This window comes from Argopecten irradians, chromosome 5 (assembly GCF_041381155.1).
Source record: "Argopecten irradians isolate NY chromosome 5, Ai_NY, whole genome shotgun sequence".
Taxonomy (NCBI): Eukaryota; Metazoa; Mollusca; class Bivalvia; order Pectinida; family Pectinidae; genus Argopecten; species Argopecten irradians.
In genome coordinates, this window is record NC_091138.1 from 45,634,191 (window position 1) to 45,656,903 (window position 22,713).

Below are 22,713 nucleotides of genomic sequence, written 5' to 3' on the forward strand. Positions count from 1 at the left end.
AATAGGGCGAACCTCCATGACAATTCTTGTTAAATTAGTTACAAAATGCTGTTGTTTTTAATAAAAAAATGTTCAACCGATTCGCTTTAAAACTAATTATCTTGGGAAAAGTCCAATAAGTGTATAAATTACCATTTCCGGTCCGGTAATTAGTACGTCCCAAAATCTAACCAATCGAAAACCTTCAATCGATTGCGCACTCAAGCGAGAGACAAAATGGCCGACGAAGACTTGCAGATGGATGATTTGGTACGTTTATGTTGAAATGATAACAATTTGACGCTCCGGCGTTATCGATAAGTACAAAAGTTTTCATGCGGAAAAATAAATGTGTCACTCTATGATGTAGAGATTTCTCCAATGTGGTTTGCTTCGCCCGGAAGGCCATGGTTTAGTTTAACCTAAATCTACAATGGCGGGTGATTGATGACTATTTGTGCTGACATCTCTCAATCATAATATTATCATGTTTCATACAAATCAAATTATTGCATTTCTTTTTTTGTACTTTATACATTGACTAGTATAAAAATACGATTCTTGCTACCTCTAGAAATCGATCACAGGACTCTTATGGTCCATAGAAAGCTGTTGACCACGTACTCCAACAATGTTAGAGGTATAGCACGACGAGACACTTTTGATCATTACGTCGTGTCTAACCTCTAACAATCGAGGCAGGATTCACACGGCGCAGAAATGGGCTCGATATAAATTCAAAATTTCAAGTTGTGTTTACACTAACCTTTTATATCCTGAAAGAATTATCCCAAATCATGTTAAATCCAAAATTCAAAACGTCACTATTGCACTGTTATACCGAATTTAGACATTTCTATACCCCCACCACTATTTGTAAGTCTACCCGGTCGCCATTTTTACTCGGTTGTTACAAATTACGGAATGGTGACGGAAAGTAAAAGTATCATTATCTATGAAATATTTTGCAGTATTTCGACAAAAATGCATTAATTTATTTAAATATTTCCAGAATCAATCAGTACTAATAAAAAATACTTGTTTCCGTGCATATAAACAACCTTGGTTACCACTATTAATATTATCTTTCCATTTGATACACCATACTATAATTTGATAAACCGGAAGTGACGAAAATTTGAATAGGAATTAACCTAGATTATACAGCGATGCTATGGGTCAGCTCTTAAATGTGTGATTATTCCGTGGATTAATGTTATGTCATACCTCTTCTTATACCAGGATGTGTTCATGGATAACTAATGATTCACGCTATACATGTTTTTTGACATTCTGGTAAGTTTTTCACTTGGTAATTAAGCGTCAAAGTTCCGCTCTAATTCGAGGGCGGAACTTGCGAAGACTCGTATAGGGTTCGGGCATTAGATCTCGATATTGCACATCAGAAGTTTCTCAATATCGTGATCTAATATTATTGGATTATTGACCACGGTGCCGATGACAGGTCGTTTCGCCCTACAACTAAATTTTAGGGCGAAACGTTTGTTTGTTTGAGTTATACGGTCCATCGACAGCTAAGGCCATTTAGGGCCAAACTACAAGTCAGGCATTAATATCTGGATATAAACAATGACTGTATCAAAAAGATAAAAGACATGAAACATTTGTGTTGTTATTTCTATTCATTTCACAGGTTGGTGACGCGCTATATTTAATAACAAATCCATAATCCAATTGGGTTATAATACACCAGTTTGCGTATAATACGCAAGTTAGTGGTTTTCCCCAACCTGATTTTAGTAATTTATATATTAATCCAAATGCAGGATTATGTGAAAATAAAATACTGCATTACAATTAGATGGTTAAACTAGAAAATTGACAATTCATAATAATAACAATAAAATGTTAAAAAATCAGATTTGTGTGTTTATGTTTCGTATTTGAATTCCAATTGAATATTTTTTCAATCGGCATTAATTTCAGGAGGTTGTAGACACAACATCTCCTGAGGCCCCAGAAGGTGAGGCAGGCAATGGAGCAGATGAGGATTCCTTACTCGACCTTATGTATGGGGATATGGAGGTCGTGGACCAGGTCACTGCAGATCCTGCACAGGTAATACCTGGATTCTGAACAAGAAGGCAAGCAGTAGATCCCTGAGAGTACAGAATGTTTTGTTTTTGCCTCTCAACAATGTTATTTGATTCTTGGTTGTAAAGGACATGGCTATTTGTCATATGCTTTTACTCTTTAGATTTCTGAAAATGGTTATATGACTTCTGAAACTACTAAAAGTCAAGAGTCAACTGGATGAGCTGCACAGTATTGTTGGGCATCCATCGTAGATGTGCGGGTTACACCTAGCTTCAACACATGCAATTGAGAAATAATTGAATAATGACAGTTCAAGACTCTGATTGGTCCTTAGTTCTGTAAATCTATTTGGAACACATGATGCATAGTGGACAGATAAACTTTGACAATTTGTGGTGCTGCTATGCAGGCTCAAGTTTCCCTTTTTTGTAATCAGTATTTCCACTAAAGTGGGTAAATAATGGAAAAGCTTCCATTGACTGACAAAGATCTTTCAATGGTTGGCACAAAGATCTCTCTAGGATCTCTTATAGACATACAAATCTATTAAATTTGATTATATATTTAACAGGAAGAAGATAATCAAGAAAATGAGTTTTTCCAAGATGACCTGGAAGAGTTCATCGAAATAAACGAAGACATGGTAGGTATAGAAGTGGAGTGAGTAAGTTTATTTTAATATTTTAACTCATTCACTGCGATTTCATATTGGACTAGTCTAGTCTTTGATTTAAAAGAGCTCAATGTTTCTTCAGGGGTGAATAAGTTATAGGGATGATCAAGTACGCTAAGATTTATTTATAACTAACATATGCTCCCAATTTACAGAGGGAAAACTTTATATACCATATATATGCACTTCATGTGAATGTTTTGCGTTGCAGGTGGAAGTAGACGGCATTCATTCCAAAGAAGAACCTGATTTAGAAGGTAAAGCTAAACTTAGATGTCGGTACTTATTTGTTGATTCTGATGTGAATTGGTTTTAATAGTTTGAAACTATAATACAATTACTGGTGAAAGGAAATGTGGAATGTAAACTTGGTCAATTTATAAAAAGTACAAAGTCTCAGAACAAGAACAAAATATCAATATCAAAATGGTACAGGAGATGGTGAATTCAATTGTTAGATTTAAATTTTGAAAGTGTGAATACTTCTAGTGCAGGACTGCCAATATCCATTGATTTTAGGGCAGTGAAAATCAGCTAAAGTTGAAAATGTTTGTTAAAAAAATAAAATTAAAATTTAGATATGAAATTGAATACTATTGTTTAATACACATATACCTAAATTATTTCTGATAACATAAATTTATTAACTGATGTTCTTGTTCTGAGCTGTTGTGCTGATTAAGTTTACATCCCACATCAAACGAAGTGATAATGTGCTTGATTTATCTTCTGGAAACTTCTAATGACCAAATTTTTCGGAAACCCTTTTATCAAACAAAGAGAAATATACAAGGACTGATCGTTTTGACATCATAATAGTTTAGTAAATGTTCCGATACATTATGCCTAAAGATAGATTTATTAAAGCACATTATACAATTTCTTTTGTTGTTGAAATTTTCACAAATCTCTATCCTTTGATAGACATCTATCGCTTTGATAGAAATTAACAGCAAACTTCAATGCTTTCCCAATCCCCTACTGGAATGGTCGTAGAGGTAACAGGAGCTAAAAAAGACCTGTAGATGACGCCTTGGAGAATAATCCTTTTGTGAGATGGTATTTGTAGCTGCCTGCAAGCGCCTCATGAAATGAGATGACGAAAACTTTGCCAAGTTTTCCTACTGATTACTGGATGAGGACGAACGCTGATGAAGTTGTCCAGTATTTGCAGCTTGAGTTTATTCATCAAATGTTGTTTGGGAATCTATCCACTTATTTATTGAATAATTTCTTAACTTTATTGATATTCATACATTTAGCTTAATCTCTTCTATTGATGACGTAAAGAAAGATGAGTCGTATTTGATATTATGATGCTTTTGATGATGTGCTGTATTATGTCGTGATTTGAATTTCTCTAGCACATGTTGACACAGCTCCGTGTAATGTTGATGATGCTGGTGCAGACAATGACGACCAAGCGAAGGACAAAGCAACAGCAGACGTCACAGACAATGCGGTTACCAATTCTACTGAAGCAACTGTTAGTGAAGTGAAAGAAGTTGAAAACCTTATCGAGGAGACAACACCTCAGCAGGTTGATAAAACTAAGAACACAGCTGAAGTGAACATAGCTGAAACTTCAGAAGACATTGCAGAAGAAAGTGACGTTCTGCAGGTAGAAGATCCTCAGAATGACTTAGACGCTGATCTTCTCACCTCCCAGAAGGAGTCAATAAGTGTTTCTGCCGATCAGGAAGGAGAGAAGGGTAACAGTGAGATGGAGACAAGTGGTAGTGACGAGAAGAAACAGTCCACGGAAGAAAGTGATCCTGTAAATAGTGCTACATCACAAGACAATACTGCCGCACCCTCAAACAAAACCGACTCTAGTAACGATAAAGAAGCGAAGAAAGAAGACAACAACAAATCTCAGTCCGATTCCAAGAGGTCGGTTTGGTTTGTATTCCACCATTTCTTGTTGCTGTTAGTATGTCAAGCTTTGGTATATTTGCATTTAAAATTTTGTGTAATTTTATGTTTTATTTCAGGCGTGGTAGTTAAACAATTTAATTTCTTCCAAATTTCTGAATTCATGAGATTTCCACTCATCTGATTTACAATAGGAGACTTTGTGTCACTTTTAATCATGATGCATTGTGCCCTGAAATTTCAAATCTTGTTGTGTAAGTGTGGAAAACAAATTCTGATTCCAGTAAAACAATTTCTAAACCTCACTCCAACACAACACATTCTACCTATTTTCTTAGATGAAAACATCATTCAAGAAGGCATGTTCTACATATAAATCCAATATTTTAATTCAAGAAATCATGAAATCTTAACCAAATTTGAACTAAAAATTTTTCTACAATTCATTCAACGATACTTAATACCACAATTACATATACCGCCTGTAATACTTCGCTTTAAAACATATTATTTTTTCAATATCTGTCCATGATCTTCAGTTTGATTCCAAACCATCTCTTGTCTGATGTCTTGTGTTATGCTGATTGTACTAATATAAACTGAGTTAATTACAGTATTATAATTTCACTTCTAACTTTCAAGAATCCTACTTTAATTCTTCTCTCCTTTATTCAATGCTAACTAACAGAAATAGAACTGATAACACTGTAGAATAAATGTGTGTCCATGTGTGTTGTGTGTCTTTGGATCAGAGGGCATATATGATTGAATTAAACCACTTTACTGATTTTCTTCCTTGTTTTGTTCCAGTTCAAAGCCGTCAGAAAACAAGACCACTGGAAAAGTTACTGGTGAGTTATTTCTGCTTTCTTGTTTTGTACTACCACATATGACCCAAAACGCACCCAGTTGAAAAGATAAGGAAGCTCTTAATAGAACCAAATATGTACTAGTCTTTCATACATTTATTGAGCAGTAAGCCATCAATCAATATGCAAAAGAATTCAAGATACATGTTTTCAGTCTGCATTTAATTCAAGGTCAGTAAAAATTATGCCTCAAAAAGGGGTACTTATAGGGATGGGGGGGCACTTATTTGGTCAAACAAATATGGTGTAAATTCTTTGTTTCATTGAATTATTAAAGCTTAATTATCTCCAATATTTTGTATAGGATTTGGTGATTAATGGATGAGAGAATGTCTGAAAAACTAAGTATCTGAATGTGTTTTTATATCAAGAACTATAATAAAACATTTTTGTGATTTCAGAGACACGGAATCTATGGGTGAGTGGCCTACCACCTACAACAAAGGCAGCTGACCTCAAGACATTATTCAGCAAACATGGAAAGGTGAGCTTGAGTCAATAGATTTATATATCTCTTAATGATAATCAGTTCTACAACATTTTATCGTTAAGGTAGCTTCAACCCTGGAAATTCTGGTTTCCATAATTCAGATTTTATTGCATGAAAACTTCTATCAAAGGTCAATTAAAGTGTAGTTGGTATATGAAAGGGTAATCCAGTAAAATGTCTTCCAAATGGAACTATGTGAGATGTGCATGCAGGTTTTCTTTTCAGCGAAATTTTGGTCAACCAGGTTTTGTGAAATGGTAAATAACTCATGAGCTTTTGAAGCAATTTCGTTTTCAAACTTTGGTCAATTCTTGTAACGTATGGATGCCTATAATTTAACACATCACATGCTTTAATAACAGTTGCCATTGGAACATTTGGTTGCCATGGTCTGAAATAAGGAGTAGCGAGATGAGTATTAATTTGCCATAGAGGTACGATTCTTGTTTGCCTGGTTACAATTTTATTGTTGTCATTTCTTCAGGTGATGGTGACCAAAGTTCTGGCTAGCTCCAAAGTCTGTGGCGCCAAGTGTTACGGTTTTGTGACCATGTCAACATCAAAGGAAGCTTCAGACTGTGTGACACATCTGAATGGGATAAAAATGCAGGGGAAACATGTCATACAAGTGGTAAGTGATTCAGCTTTGAAAAATAATACGCTGTTAGCTGTGGGATACATAAAAGCTACCTTGGGCGAAATGACCTTAATATAATACATAAGTAGGGTTCTACTGAATTTAAAACTGGTTCAGACCCCCAAAATCCACTTCAAGTAGTGTTTCAGTTGAATTAGTTTACATAGGTATTAATTCATTCACTTCTAAAATTTCAGAATGGACTTTGATTTAGAAGGGTTTAAATGTATCTTATCAAGTGAATGAGTTATTACAAAAAGTCTTCAGAAAGATTGTCATCGTGTGAAGTTCTAATTCTAGGTCACCTACGAATAGTAAAATGAAAATATGTTTCTGATCAGATTAGGATTTTGTAGATTCAGTATACGTAAAGCTCAGATCATCTATGGATGTTATATTTCCTGTTTATCATTAGTCTTTTAAATGACAATAATTGAATGATTATAGACCTAAATTAAGTAAACGGTTGCCAGGTACTGACCTCAGGTTGGTGGTTTTTCTCCGGGTACCCCGGTTGCCTCCACCAACAAACCTGGAAAGTCCTTACATAACCCTGGCTGTTAATATGACAAACTAACTAAACCCAAACCCAGTTAATAAAACAGCATTTTAATAAACCTCTTGAACATGTTTAATTCTTAATGTTTCTTGCTATATTTCAAACAACTTTCTTTTCAGACTAAGAAAGAACCTAAAAAGAACAACACAAGAAAGTCTGATGATAAAAACACAGGTAATTGTCAAAAAACAACTATTCTTGAACTAATTAGATACGAACAATTCACGTACCACGGATACCCGATAAAGTTTTTGCAGGAATATTGTTTCCATTGGTAATGAAATGACGTCAAAAGATGATGTCCCGCGTAAATTTATATCAGCGGAAAATAGTTACATTTCATCACCATTGGAGATACTAGTCCTACACAAACGTTTTTGGGTATCACATGGTACGGGACTTATTCCCATTGACTCTGATGAATCTATTAAAACTGCAGTGTATGCAAGGACAGACAAAATGTATTGTCATGATTTAAATATGCATTAGCAATATTTTGATGCAGTATAACTTGTCTAAACTGAACCCTGTGTAAACTGGAAACTTGTCTATACCCATTAATTAGTTTGGTCCTGGTAAATTTCTTAATAAACTATAGTACACAAAACCTGCATAATCCGGAAACTCTCTACTCTGAAAACCGGAACTGTCTAGGCAATGTTACTATACCTTTCTTTGTAAAATTAACTTGGGCAAACCGGCAGCAATGTTTTCACAACATGGGACTGATCATGAGGCATCTAAGGGGATTTACCTGTACCGGTATACAAAGGGCTAGATAGTGACAACTTTTCCCTTTTCATTGGACAGTTTTGTTACATGTACTTTGCATTTGTGAATACTTTTCAAGGTCAATTCTAACAATAAAACATACACATAACTTCTGAGAGTTCATTTGAATGTAGCGCACCGAGAGAAATGGATTGTACATGTACACCTCAGAAACCAAGAAAACCTAGGATAGAATTCTGTGTTCTACCATGTACATATGTGAGAATAAATGTTTGTGCTGTAATAAAAAAAATTCTTCTGATGATTTCCATGTGAACATATTATGATAAGGTTACCGAACAAATAGACTGGTCCCGTTCACATCCGATATTAGACAAGTTATACTGTAGTTTAAAACTTAATGTTTACTTTGCTTGCAATCAAAATAACATTTAATGCTGTTTTCAAGTCACCTATAAATTTTTGTAATTTGGCACTAATTTTTGAGAATGTAGATAGATATTATTTATTTCCTTCTACAGATAAAAAGACTGAGAGTGGGGATAAGAAAGAACAAGACAAGAGAAAGATAACTGAACGAAGATCTTACAGGCCTAGATCGACCCATGACAGCTCACGGAGAAGTTCAGGTAACTAATATATAAAGTCAAATTTAAGTTTGCTAGCTCAACCCTAGACAACTCACAGAGAAATTCAGGTAACTTCAGTTAGTTGTTTGAAATTCAGGTTTTGCTGGCAGGCCTAGATCAACCCATAACAGCTAATGGAGAAGTTCAAGTTATTTAGATCTGCTGTTTGGAATTCAGGTTTGCTAGCTTAACCAATGACAGTTCACAAAGAAATTCAAGTAACTTGATTTAGTCAGCTGTTTGAAATTCGCTTTGCTTACTATTGTGACATTATCTTTATATATAGGTATTTCAGTCTCATAGTTCATTAGCTAGCATTTGTAGCTGTGCGGATGAGTGTTGGTATCTGTGTCGTAGTTAACCAATATCAAGTGCGACCTGGTCTCAGATGGGTGACAGCTCTGTTGGTTTATGCCCCTTCCCCTGCCATGTTACAATAGCTAGTTATTCATTAAGAATCGAATTTGAAATAGGTCTGCTCATTTAGAGGTTATACTTTGATGATAGGACAAATGGGAAAACAACTTATGGAAAATCAACAGTTTTATAAAAGAAGGAAAAATAATAATGTACTGATATACAAACATAAACATTGATTATCCTTCATGTTCTTTGAAGGTGACAGGAGCCGGTCGAACAGAGACAGGTCTGGTCATAGAGTATCGTCCAGTGGGAGGCCAAGTACATCGCACTATAGTCGCTCCAGTTATTCCTCAAGGTATCGATCGTCTCGCACTCACTCATCCTCGCACCATCGACCCTCCAGCTCTCGAGACAAGTCACGCAAATCAACAGAGAAGAAGGAAAGTGACAAGAAAGCCCCCAGCACTAAAACTGAAAAGGATAAACCTGAGGAGGCAAGCACTGCAGAGAAATCAGAGAAGGAAGGTGAGACTGTGGAAGGTGCAGCGAAGGAAAGTACGGAGGCTGAAGGTACAGAGGAGAAAACTGAAACGGAGGCAGCAGCTGAGGGAACAGAAAAGAAAAGTGATGAGGAGAAATCCACTTCAGAGTCTAAAAGTTCAGACAAGAAGAAAATTGTACCATTTCATAGAATGAAGGTATGTTATATGTATTCTTTCAATTAATTTCTGTGCACCTATCAAGACATCAGCGATATAGTATTACCTATTCCTTGCCATACTGTTCAAATTATGTATAGAGGTAGGGGTAGATATGTCAAACTGATGTTTTTATTTTATTTTAATTATGCTTTTTGGTTATAGGTTATGATGACATCTTGATTATTTCTCTTTTTTTTCGAGCTCATACATTGTCCATAATCTTGAATATGAACATACATGACTATAAAACCCAAATTGAAATCACCTTGAAATAATTATCATGCATAGAATCTAAAAAATAAAGAATATAAGATGGTTTACATTATCCTTAAGTAGAAAGAGTACAAAACATGTGTGGAAAGTAATATTCTTTTATTCAATAGATCCGATATGAAAAATATAAATTCATAAAATATCAAAGGTAATAGATACATATTGATAGAACAAGTGTGTATTCTTTATTAAAACAGGAAGAAAAAATAAAAGAATGGGAAAAGCTTAAGAAAAGAAAGTCAATACAAGAAGATCTTAAGAGGAAAGAGATCTATCAGGAGAAGAAACGACAAAAAGACATTCACATCAGACAAAGAATGGAATCACTGAAATTATCAAGGGAGCGAGAAAAGCTTAGGTAAGATTGTCAGATGTTATATAACGGAACTATGATGAGAAACAATTTAGAAATTTTTTTTCACCAAATTTACCATGAAATGTTAAGAGGGATGTATTTAGAATTTGTTTTAGTTAAACACAAACACAGATGATGAGAAAATGGGTGCTATGTAATGTTATTATCTTTCAAATTTTTCGATTTTCTAAAAACAACATCCGTATGGCTTCTGCAAAGTTTAAATATAAGTCTTGAAAAAAACAAGTCCTACTCAATTTCTGTATTAGATTGGGAGCTCTCTTTGATTTAACAAAAGATTTCTGTCTCCTGATAATCCTAGCTAGTCTATCTAAATATCTTTTATAAAATGAAAATACAATTTTGACCTTGACTATCCAGGAGAGAGAGGCAGCGGTTGGAAAGAGAGAGACTTGCAGCGCAGAGACGAGAATTTTTACGTTTGGAACAGCTAGAAAGGGACAAACAGGACAGAGAAAGGACAGAAAGGCTGCGACTAGAACGACTACGGTATATTATTATTTCAAGTGTTTGTCATATGTTGCTGTTATTAGTGATCCAATATTTGGCGAAAATTTTTTTTTTTAAAAGATAGATATATATCAATGCAGTTTAGAAAGATCTGAAAACTGAACAGTATGACGTTTTGATTCCAGGTGCACAAGTTATCATGAAATTTCTACCTGCAAAGAATTGTCAAAGAGAAAAGGCAAAATTTTCACCCCACAATCTTGATTTTACAGGTTGGAGGAGGAAAGGGACAGAAGGGCATTAAAGCGTATGTTTGAACGGTCTATAGAAGATGACTGGTTAGACAACAAGAGGTCTTTAATGTCTACAGATTCATTTCAGAGAGATCGGTATGTATTTCTGCAGGACAGAAATCTGCTAAATACTTGTAGAGTCAAAATATTGGCAAGCATTTTTTGTATCAAGTTTCGATGAATAAGCTACAGTTATCATTGATTTGTTAAAATGCTGTATAGTTGTTATTCTCTGTGGGGGATTTGATTTCACTATATTCACAGTCAAGTTAATTTCCACAAACTTTGAATAATTGCGAATACAATGGAAAGTGTGACAAGTATAAGCGATAACCAACTATATGGCGTACATATAATATGTATTACTGTTAAAAATTGACGATGAAATTTCTACCTGCAAAGAAATATCAAAGAGGAAAAGGCAAAATTTTCACCCCACAATCTTGATTTTACAGGTTGGAGGAGGAAAGAGACAGAAGGGCATTAAAGCGTATGTTTGAACGGTCTATAGAAGATGACTGGTTAGACAACAAGAGGTCTTTAATGTCTACAGATTCATTTCAGAGAGATCGGTATGTATTTCTGCAGGACAGAAATCTGCTAAATACTTGTAGAGTCAAAATATTGGCAAGCATTTTTTGTATCAAGTTTCGATGAATAAGCTACAGTCAACCTATCTATTTAGACTACCCAAAGGATATAGGATAAATAGTCTTTTTAGCCAGTTGGTCTTTATAGACAGGTTGAGTTGTGTTGAAATCGGTCATTTAGAAAAAGGAAATCTTGATAAGCAGGTCTCTTTATACAGAGGTGGTCGCTAAGGCAGATTTCACTGTATTGTATGTATATGTTACCAAAACTGAATATAAGAAAATAAAAGCAAGGAAGATTATACATAGTCTACAGTCATACTGCTGTTGTTAGGATATGTTTAGGTTAAAGTATATAGGAACAGTATTTATGCTTCATCACACTTTTGTCTTTGATAATGCAGCGTGCCCCCTGACTTTCTCTCATCAGAGGTTAAGTGTACCCCTCCTCAGAAAATTTGAGGGGTACAAGCATAAATCTTAGGGTACAAGCAAAATTTTAACAAATATGAAGCATTTCATCAAGCTTTGATCATAACACAATGACACATTTAAGTATATTCAATTATCGACTCCTTGGGTGACATAAGAGCAATTTTACTTTCATTTCTAATTCCAATTCGTCGGATATCATGCTGCAAAAAATGACATTGAAAGGCTCAAAGCTGTAGATTTTAAAGAACTTAAATAGTGTTAACTGTTTCCAATCAAATCATTATAAACACTGGGGTTGGAACTTTTTTACTTGTTTCTTACATTGATCTACGTTTTCAGACAATGTTTCATTCAGGGATTTTCTTTTGGTGATAGAAGGACTCGCAAAGAAATAGCTAATCGTACACTTTTTAGACGGCTCCATGTTTACAACATCGGACAAGTAAACACCACTGGTGTTACGCCTTACGATCTTTAGTGTGTGATAGCGCCCATAATCAAATAGCGAAACATTATTCAGGTTATGAAATAACCTAGATCGATGGGTCGTCATGATCAGCCAATCAAAATGCAGGGAAATCGCCAGTAGCAACCAGCTTACAGAAAGATCTGGACGATATTGTCTCGTCATTTCTTCCGACAGTTTCAATATATAAATTATATATAACAACTGTTTTCAGTTTTTACACCCATTTTATTAGCTTTTACTCCCATTTTATCGTACGTGCAGTGTACCCTCTGCTTCCAATTTGTGTACGTGCATATTACTTTTGATGCGTGAATCACGTACACCGGTACGTAATGGGGCACGCTGATAATGAATATTTTGTCCATGTAATACTAGTGCTGTCTGCGCCGTCATATCAGTGCCAGGGCTGATATTAAGGTATGATGTCACCTCATCTGGGTTTTTCACTCCAGAATTTAGTGTTGTCGCCTTGATCTGATTTCCGGTACAGACAATAAGTTGGACAGTGGAGAAGTTTTTCAATTTCAAAATAACATGTAAATGTATAAACCAATTTTATAAAGATACTGGGCTGATATGGTGGCCTAAGGCTGATACAGGTTGCAATATCGAAATTGTCATATAATAACCTCTAAATATTACATTTTCAACAGATACAGAGATGTTGATGCCAGAGATATACGACCAACACGATATGATGATACACGCCTTGAAAGGGACGCCTTTGACAACAGACGCACTGACAGATTTAACAGAAAAGAGTTCAGCAGAGCAGACGTACGTGACAGGGATGCTCCTCGTGGTCTTAGAGACGATAGAAATGATGATAGATTTGATAGGTAAGAATTCAGTAAAAAGTGGGAAAAAAATTTATAGAGTTTGGATTCGCTGTCACTTAATTTTCATTTAGTAATAGAAACACATTTTGTATTAAATAAGCATACATGTTTAAATTTAAACATTCTTGATTTCTTGTATAAAAATATTTTTTATATTAAAAAATAAATCTTTTATATTGAAAAATACAAGCATCATGCTTGAACATGCTTCAATTTCTTGTATGAAATATATCTTTTATGCTAAAAATTAATTTTAATAGTTTTTCAAAGACACACAAATAATTTGATTTTTTTTCTTTTTGAACAGAGAATCAATACTGGGTTGAAATGTCTTTTATAAACATTGTTAAAATGTTGAATTTTCAGATTTAATGATAGAACTAGAGATAATGTACGTGGGAGAGATGCCGATTCAACGCGGTACAGGGAAGGTGAGAGAGGCCGGGACATGGATCGACGACCTCAGAGGAATACGTTTGACAACCGAGGGGACAGGAAAATGGATAGAGGTATCCAAATGATCTATTGTTAGGAAATTTAAAAAATCGTTTAATTAACAATATTGTGTGAAATTACCTTTTCATCATTTGTTTTTAATCATCGAGAAACATTAACTCATTCATCCCTGAAAACACATTTAGACTCTTCTAAATCAAAGACTAGATCAGTCCATTATAAATTTCAGAGGGGATGAGATGATACCTCAAACACTCAAATATATAGATAAACCACTTTCTTAAAACCCGTAAGTTATTGAGGTTAACACTTTTCAGAAACCTTCAAATATGAAGCAAAATTTCTAAAAAAAAATTGATAAGTAAAAATATCAAATTTGTCTGTTTAAAGACCTTAAGAAGACCACTTTCTCAGGGTACTAAATATTCATTTGCAACAAAATTTGACCGATGTATATTAAAGACCTTTTGGCTATAAAAAGAACATTTTTAGCTCACCTGGCCCGAAGGGCCGGTGAGCTTATGTCATGGCGCGGCGTCCGTCGTCCGTCGTCCGTCGGCGTCCGTCGGCGTCCGTCTGTCCGTCAACATTTCCTTTAAATCGCTACTAGTCCTAGAGTTCTGCATGGAATGTAACCAAATTTGGCCACAAACATCCTTGGGGGAAGGGGAACAGAACTTGTATAAATTTTGGCTCTGACCCCCCGGGGGCAGGAGGGGTGGGGCCCAATAGGGGAAATAGAGGTAAATCCTTTAAATCACTACTAGTCTGCATGGAATGTAACCAAATTTGGCCACAAACATCCTTGGGGGAATAAGAACAGAGTTTGTATAAATTTTGGCTCTGACCCCCCAGGGGCAGGAGGGGTGGGGCCCAATAGGGGAAATAGAGGTAAATCCTTTAAATCACTACTTGTCCTAGAGTTCTTCATGGAATGTAACCAAATTTGGCCACAAACATCCTTGGGGGAAGGGGAACAGAACTTGTATAAATTTTGGCTCTGACCCCCCGGGGGCAGGAGAGGCGGGGCCCAATAGGGGAAATAGAGGTAAATCCTATAAATCGCTATTAGTCATAGAGTTCTGCATGGATTGTAACCAAATTTGGCCACAAACATCCTTGGGAAAAGGGGAACAGAACTTGTGTAAATTTTGGCTCTGACCCCCCAGGGGCAGGAGGGGCGGGGCCCAATAGGGGAATTAGAGGTATATATTCTCATTCCTTCAGAAAAGAAACAATGAACCTGTATTCAGAACATTACTTGGCATTACAAACCAGGTGAGCGATACAGGCCCTCTGGGCCTCTTGTTTCTTGACACTTCTAGTGATCTTCATAGACATGTTTGACTATAGTAAAAACTAATATACCCAAATCGTTTGTTTTTGACCAGGTGCTGTACCAGCCGCCCGTAATGTGTCGCACCAATCTAGTCACTGGGGGAGTGGGGCCCAGTCCAGCTCAGGACTCTCCTCCAATATGGGGACAGGAGGCTATGTATCCAACATGCAGCAGTCGAATGTAATGGTAGGAGGCCAGCGGGTGATTGCTGGGCAGCACGGATCTCTACAAATGAATACTCACATGGGCATGAATCATAACATGAGACGATACTAATTCACATTTAATATTTGTACTGTATGTTTGTAATTGTCTCAGTTTTCATCATGTATTTGTTTAAAAAATATTCAATGTCTACTTGGTTAAAACATTTTGAGGACAGATATTTTCTCAAGCTTCATATTTCCCATAGACAATTCATGGTTCGAGAATGTTTCTCAAGGATTATGTGTCTCATAGATAATGCATAGCGTTGAGAATTTCTCAAACCTTTAATTTCTCAGAGATAATGCATAGCTGCAGAATTTCTACATCTTTGTCAGGTCTTTCAATTTCATACAGTTCTTTAATAGTGATTAGAACTTGAGACTTCTAAAAAACAGATTAGAAGATTTTTCTGTACACATTTGGTTTCTGAATTCTTTAGGATCATGCTGAAGTTCAAGTGCTTTAATATCTGGCTTCACAACTCCATTCACTTTTATCTCAAGTTGGAATTTCTTCTTTCTTTGTAGTTTATGAATTAAAATTCAATAGAAATAAAGTAAATGAACCTTGAGGACTCTCACTGTAGGGTAAATATTCAGAAAAATAGATAAGACTACATTTGATTTATATTCTTAAAATATACAGCAGAGATCTAAAGGAACAAATTTTTCTTATAGCTACGTGTACAAAGCATGTATACAACTTTTTTCATACATATTTATGAAAATTAACTGAAGAAATTTAATTACTATTATTTCAAGTCTGGTATAGAGGGTTATGCATATTAATCCTGACCCAGAAATAAACTGAACTTTATAACTTAACTTTGAACTTGTTTTAAATGTAATTTGCATTATAATGATCTTTATAGCGTTTTAGTAATGTGTGATAATTAATTCATCCCTTTTTGGATCGTGACTTGTATACACAGTTAAATTGTACATAATTTATAATGATAAACACAGTTTTTGTGTAAAAGAGAGAAAGGACATCCGCACATACAGAGTCGTTTTGTAGTTTGCTTTCATTTCATAAAGTGTGGGAAGGGTTGTAATTTATAGAAAGCAAAAACTTGTTAAAGCAAGGATTTATAAGTGAGAAGGATTCGTGTCTGTCTCTTTACACTACTAAACACCACGCGAGACGCTTGTGAACCGGGAATAAAAACCGTTTTTCTCAACAAATACTTGTCTTATCGAGTCAAACGAAACACCAATGTAAAGTAAATTAAATTTCACAACGTTTATAACTTGCTTTAAAGACGGAAGATTTAGAAGAAATGTCTTAAACTATCGTTAAAAAAATACGACCGCTCATGAAATGGCAGCACGCTTCAGAAAGTAAGACGGTAACCCTCGCACCCCCATGCTACATCAAAGGCTGCGGCGGCGGATATCAAAGGAAATCAGTCGTCGCCCAACGTCACGGTCAGTGCACAAACACAAAAGCGCCTGCGCTGTCTTTGCCTAAAACTCAGTGTGACTTATCCTTCTCATATACGTCCTTGGTTAAAGCGTGTATCGTGAGGAAATATTGATTTATACGTTGCACTTTGATTTTAATCAGATTTTTGTTGAACAGATCTCATAATTATGATTAATGATCTAGGTTATGGCATACTGTGCGTTTTATAAAAATGTTGGCTTAAACATGTCACATTTGCATATTTAATCATGTCCAATTAAATTTTAAAGCTATATTTTAACTGCAATGGTGTATACATATGATAAAGGAATTACTATTATACCTGGTGCTTATTGAGTCCTTGAAGTTGTTGTGTTCATGTAAACTGTAAAACAATTATTGTCAATAATATGTTTTGTTAAAAACATGTATTTTCAGGTTTGCTATGTGTAGACAGAATTGAGATTAACTTATTCACCCCTGAAATTCCACAATGGACTGGTCTATTCTTTGATTTAGGAGAGCCCAAATGTGTCTTCAGGGGTGATCGAGTTAACATATATTCATAATTTTGTACTGTGAAATGTTTGAAGATTGAATCTCTTGAAAATTTATGGTTTGTGAAATAGCAAAATGAATAACTGTGAAACCTTGAAATTTTCTCCAGAGAACGAAAAGAAAATAAGGTTCTTTTTAAATAATCCAGATTTCAGTATGATTGATGGAAATGAATATGATTGCTTGTGGACTGGTAATGTAATTCATTTGAAATTAAGGAGCACGTAGGATTCACAAATTTTGAATTACTGTGAATAATATAAGCCTAGTTATAACTTCAAGGTTTTCCATTCGATCACAATCAGTCATGGTTAATTTGACTTCATGGTAAAGTGTTAAGCATGAACATCGTTTGTCTACCTGTACTTGTATTTCAATAGAGCTCTTTATACATACCTTGAAAGTTAGTTTTCTGCCTTGGATGAAACTACTGAAACTGAAGTGTATTATCAATGGAAAATTGTATTCTCCCAAGGATAGGCGTTTTGATCAGGGTAATATTTTGCAAGCACAAACTTCAGATGGTGGCATCTGTTCATCATTGAAGTTTGATTATGGTAACATTTTAACAAGAAAAATAAGCTCAAATTCTTTGTACATGCAATAAGTATTTTACGATTACTACGGGGAGATTTTTCACTCGATTTCAACATGCACGTTCAGTGCTCATACATTAAAATAAAGATGAAAGTTTTCAAATTCAACATATAAAATTCATATCATAATGGCAACTCCAAATTGTAGGATTAAATTACAAGTTAAACATTTTATTCACTTGAAACATTGACATATTATGTAATTACATAATAATATCAATCAATTCTACTGTCAGAGTCTAAATGAATGAAATAAACTATATAAAAAAACACATGTTTGTTTAGTTATAATTGTTAAGATGACATGGATTTATCTGTAGTTCAGCATTGAGTCATATTGTGAAAGGTTGCATACTGGTACTCATAACATTTTACACATCTTTTTGTGTACGTATTAGGCCAAGTAAAATGATTGTTTTAACATTATATTATCAGCCAGGGTCATTTAAGCATGTACCAGATTTGTTGGTGCAAGAAAATCCAGGGACCAGTGGTTCGCACCTGCCAACTGCCCAATAGGATTCAAACACCATCCTAGAAATGGAGAACTTGTGGTAATATGTCAGAACATCTTAAAGAATCAGCCACCATGGCCAATGATGACAACAACAGTTGATGAATTATGAAATGGATACAGAGTTTGTTTCAAATTAATGACATTGCCATTTTTCATGCTGAAATGAATTAAATTGACCTCGTTCTATGCACAGGGACCTGGCACGATTTTTTTTAAACTAACAGTATACATATATATATATATTATAGTATCAAGGGTATGAACTCGGCGGTCGAGAAAAACGGACCTATTTTTTTTTAAACCGTGATTATTTTAATAAATGGGTTCTATACATCATTGACGGATATCTTACCTTAAAGAGAAATAATTTATCTTTCCATTGAGTGCTTGATGAACAAAATTGGCGACAGACAGACAAATGAAGTTTGTAACCGCTATTTCTCCGAAAGTACTGAAGAGACCTCTTTCAAATTACATGTACATGTATGTATGCAATTGTAGGTTCCTCTTGTTGCCTCGTTTTACACATTGCATTTTGAGAGCGATTGGAATATAAGATGGCTGACACGTTGCCACCTTGGATTTAACCCCCCAAAAAAAGCAAAGAAAAGATCCTTGTTTACTTTTGACAATCATAGTTCATGGTGGATAATCTGGGATCTCTTTTGTCACGAACGAATACCCCACATCTGTAACTTATGGGTTTATGACATGTTGGAAGTGAGGTACTGGTAAGTGAAATACCTAACTATGGTTCACGAGACCCATCCTCGCTCGTGGCTTATCTTCTAAACTAATATCCTTCTTGCGTCTTATTGCCGATATCAATGAAGTCCGCTAAACTTGCTTATATTATTACTTTTTCTCCTATTATATAAGCAATTTTTTTTAGAAAAATCGAATATAGGTTCACCAATGTACCTTGTACAAATTGTGGGAGCCGACAGTGAATTGTTATGAACAAGTCACCATACAGATGTGCAACATCTAGTTGTCAAGAAGTAATTAATTTAATATGGAGCCTAATAGACCGAATTATTCTACATGTACTTGAAGCCGGCTTAAACACATTGATTTCAGAACTAGCGTAGTTATAGTTTATATCAATCTGGACCCACCACTGTCCATACATACAATTTTAGAAGTTTCATTTTTTCAGGTCAAAAATCGGTAAAATATCCTATGTGATACTACAATATGTATGTAATAAACGTAAGAATACAGATGTTTGATCTAGTTGTATTTTTCTTTTTTTTTCTAGGGACACGGAACATTTGACTTATAAAAGACATCGTTGTTTTCAATGGAAATCAAAAAGTACTTCTTCACTTGATTCAGGTCGTGGAAATGTCTCATTTTGAATAGAAAAAAAAATATCAGCTAGAATTTACGGCTAAAATATCGTGCCAACAGATGTTGATGCACTTTCAGGAACCATGGAAATAAATGTGACTTATGGATCAGAAATTGGTTACTGTGAATTTTAAACTTTTTCAAGGTCCACTACCTTTCCCAAACAAAAAGTAAAAGTTTCTTAAATCGACGGGCCAATATGAGGTTACAGCACAAAACAAAATTTTCTGTGTAATCTATGTTAATAATGAACTTTTATTTTCGCTGAACGTTTGGCGATAGTCAACTAGCACGCGGTAATTAGGACGTCGGCGAGGAACACGATACGTTCTGCGTTAAATCAAAATTAATATTTAATTTATTTTAATTAAATTGGTCATAATGTCATGATAAATTTAGTATTAACGTAAAGCCAACAACTTATGAAGCTCTACAAAATTAACAATCTTGTTTTAAATTCCTATTTTAAAAATAAAAAAACCCGTTTCCGAAAAGGTTTAATGGACTTTTAAGGCTCCGCTGAAATCCATGATAAGTACCGTAGTTCGTTTGTCAGAATATGATTTTATACGTCAAACACTGAATTCAATTAGTTGTGATTTACAGCTGGAGAATTTGAGAAATTGATGAAAAATATTTTCACTATAAAACTTTTTGTATCATATGGTTTATGCTTCTTTGAAGTTGTCCAAGCAATGATTCTCAATAACTTCCTATTGCACGTATTAATCATTGATTAAAGCAGACATTTAAATAGTATGATATTTAAATATCTGGTTAAAGTATGCCTTTGTTCAGTGATGTATTTTGATTTTTTAAATGTCTTATAGAAATTTTGCTTTGAAGTATCAAGTTTTTTGAGTAATCATTACCCTTTCCATGAACACAACACAGGCGCGGATCCAAGGGGGGGCGGACCCGGCGTACGCCCCCCCTAAAATAGGAGAGAGAAAAAAAAGAAAAGGGAAAAAGAAGGGAAAAAGAAAGAGGGGAGGGAAGGAAAAGAAGGAAGAAAGAAAAAATTGAGGGAGAAAGGAAAAGGGAAAAAAATAAGGAATTAGATAAAGAGTGAGAATTAGACAGAAAGCTCCATTCCCTACCTTTACCGTTTAATGTTATCATTTTAAAATTTAAATGTATTCGACTTTGTGGTACATACATGCATGAACATAAGGTTTTATCTCCATCGCTAAAAGGTACAATGTAAATCCCTTCAAGTAGTATTGTCATTAATATTCAATATTGACAGGTTATATCTCGATATCCTTAGCAATAAAAGAAAAGAAAAGGGGGAGGGGGTGGGTGGTGGAAGGAATTGTAGCTGGCCATGAGTCTTCGCTGGTTGACTATATGTCATGCCCTTCGTTTTCCAGGTTGTAAATGATATATTACACATTTTTGAATCAGCATTAAAGTCCTGTATTAAATCCGACTATCAATTCACAAATGCGTGCGTACTTTCAAAACGCCAGTTACAAGATCACTACTGACGTCGAATGCTTCTAGAAGCTTTTTATTTGTCCTAAGAAAATGTGTGTAAAGAAAAAGGTGGAAAATCAAACCAAATGGAGAACCAAATGCAACAGAAAATGAGAGCTTCTAGGGGTCTGGGTGCACCCCATGGCCAGATGCCTTCCTTTTTTGTTTCAACAAAAACATATCTTAACGATAATGTTATAAGATGGGACAAACGATGTTAAAAAATTAATGCACATGACAAAAGGCTCCCCATTAGAAAACAGGATGATATTAATAATTCCAGGCAGCGTCTGGCCATAGACAGACCACTAGCCTACTTTTCATTCATTGTCCAATACACGAATTATGAAGATTGTGTATGTTAGGGCAAATAAATTATCTAATCTGACAGATAATATATAAAAGTAAAAGCTTATATCGTTAAAAAAGTTCACATACATTTTTATTAGTCCTATAAAAACCTTCAATAGGCGACCCCTAGCTGCAATATTGTAGCTCAAAAGTATTTTAGACTGAAAATGGTATCGTCTTTAGAGCTACAATTGTTCCCTATTACTGCTAATGGAGCAAAGTAATGATGATGCAAACCATTATAAAACGTTTCTTTGCATTTCATCGTACTTAATTGATAAAGCTTACCTACTAGGCAATAAAACTGAACCACATAAAATATCAAATTCTCATCGAGGCATTATTTTTTACACTATACATATAAAGGTCTTTCAGAAGGGAATTTATACGGCAAGTTCACAAAATGTTATTTTGACGTCTTGTGAGCGGTACGGTAGATAGTCAGCATGGTATTCATGTTTATTTTTTACAAAAATAATATGTAAATGCATTTATATGCATAAAATAATCTTAAATCTTCAAAAACGTATGAAAAACTGTGCCCGAGTGATTTTCGGAGGCAGTGCTCCACTACGATACATAGGGACCAATTCGTACCCGGCCTAAAGGCATAATAGGCCGGGTACGTACATTGTATATTCGTTCTAGGCGGCCCCAGACCCCTATTCTTTTCTTTGCTTCGTGCCTTTATAAATATTCAGATTTTAGGTAGTGCAATTCTGTAACTTTATATTCAAAATATGACATTAGACGTCAAAAATAATAAACGAACATGTTTACATGGCTTCAATTATTTTTTGGAAAAAGTGTACATGAAGTCCTCAGAAAGCAGGATTTATTAGCATTTATTCGAGGGCTTCTGGGGGCCTAGGCGGCCCCCAGACCCCCACCCTTCTTCGCTTTATGTCCATATAAATATTAAGATTTTGATATTGCAATTCTGTAAGTAAAAAAAATGAAATCAAAACTTCAAATAAAAAAATATGACACTTGACACGAAAACCATATATAAACATCCTTAAAATGGCTTCAATTATTTTCTGGAAAATGTGTTCATGAAATCCTCAGAATGCAGGATTTTGCACCATTTATTCTAGAGCTTCTGGGGGCCGCCCCCCTCGCCTGATTTGCTTGGTCACACGCCCCCTCTAACCTCAAAACCT

At 35.0% G+C, this 22,713-nt stretch overlaps 1 protein-coding gene across 3 annotated transcripts; it reads left to right on the top strand.

Moving 5' to 3' along the window:
* The first annotated feature begins 174 nt into the window (after window positions 1–174).
* On the top strand, window positions 175–17,579 carry LOC138324022 (SAFB-like transcription modulator). Of its 3 annotated transcripts, none has more exons than XM_069269004.1 (17): window positions 175–249; window positions 1,927–2,058; window positions 2,609–2,680; window positions 2,922–2,967; window positions 4,075–4,612; window positions 5,396–5,436; window positions 5,856–5,938; window positions 6,429–6,575; window positions 7,260–7,314; window positions 8,394–8,501; window positions 9,120–9,562; window positions 10,036–10,196; window positions 10,575–10,703; window positions 10,937–11,053; window positions 13,105–13,290; window positions 13,657–13,799; window positions 15,138–17,579. In XM_069269004.1, the coding sequence occupies exons 1-17, from the start codon at window positions 217–219 to the stop codon at window positions 15,359–15,361; spliced, it is 2,658 nt and encodes an 885-aa protein (XP_069125105.1). In that variant the 5' UTR covers window positions 175–216; the 3' UTR covers window positions 15,362–17,579. The 3 variants fall into 3 exon arrangements, with proteins under 3 accessions (XP_069125105.1, XP_069125103.1, XP_069125104.1); XM_069269002.1 differs by lacking the exon at window positions 10,937–11,053 and adding an exon at window positions 11,413–11,529; XM_069269003.1 differs by lacking the exon at window positions 10,937–11,053 and adding an exon at window positions 11,413–11,529 and having other exon boundaries at window positions 4,075–4,603.
* The last annotated feature ends 5,134 nt before the right edge of the window (window positions 17,580–22,713 follow it).

Coding starts and splice junctions, on each gene's coding strand:
- LOC138324022 (XM_069269004.1), top strand. CDS start 217: ATGGCCGACGAAGACTTGCAGATGGATGATTTG. Junction 4,613..5,395: donor GATTCCAAGAGGTCGGTTTG/GTTTGTATTCCA, acceptor GTTTTGTTCCAG/TTCAAAGCCGTCAGAAAACA. Junction 13,291..13,656: donor AATGATGATAGATTTGATAG/GTAAGAATTCAG, acceptor TTGAATTTTCAG/ATTTAATGATAGAACTAGAG.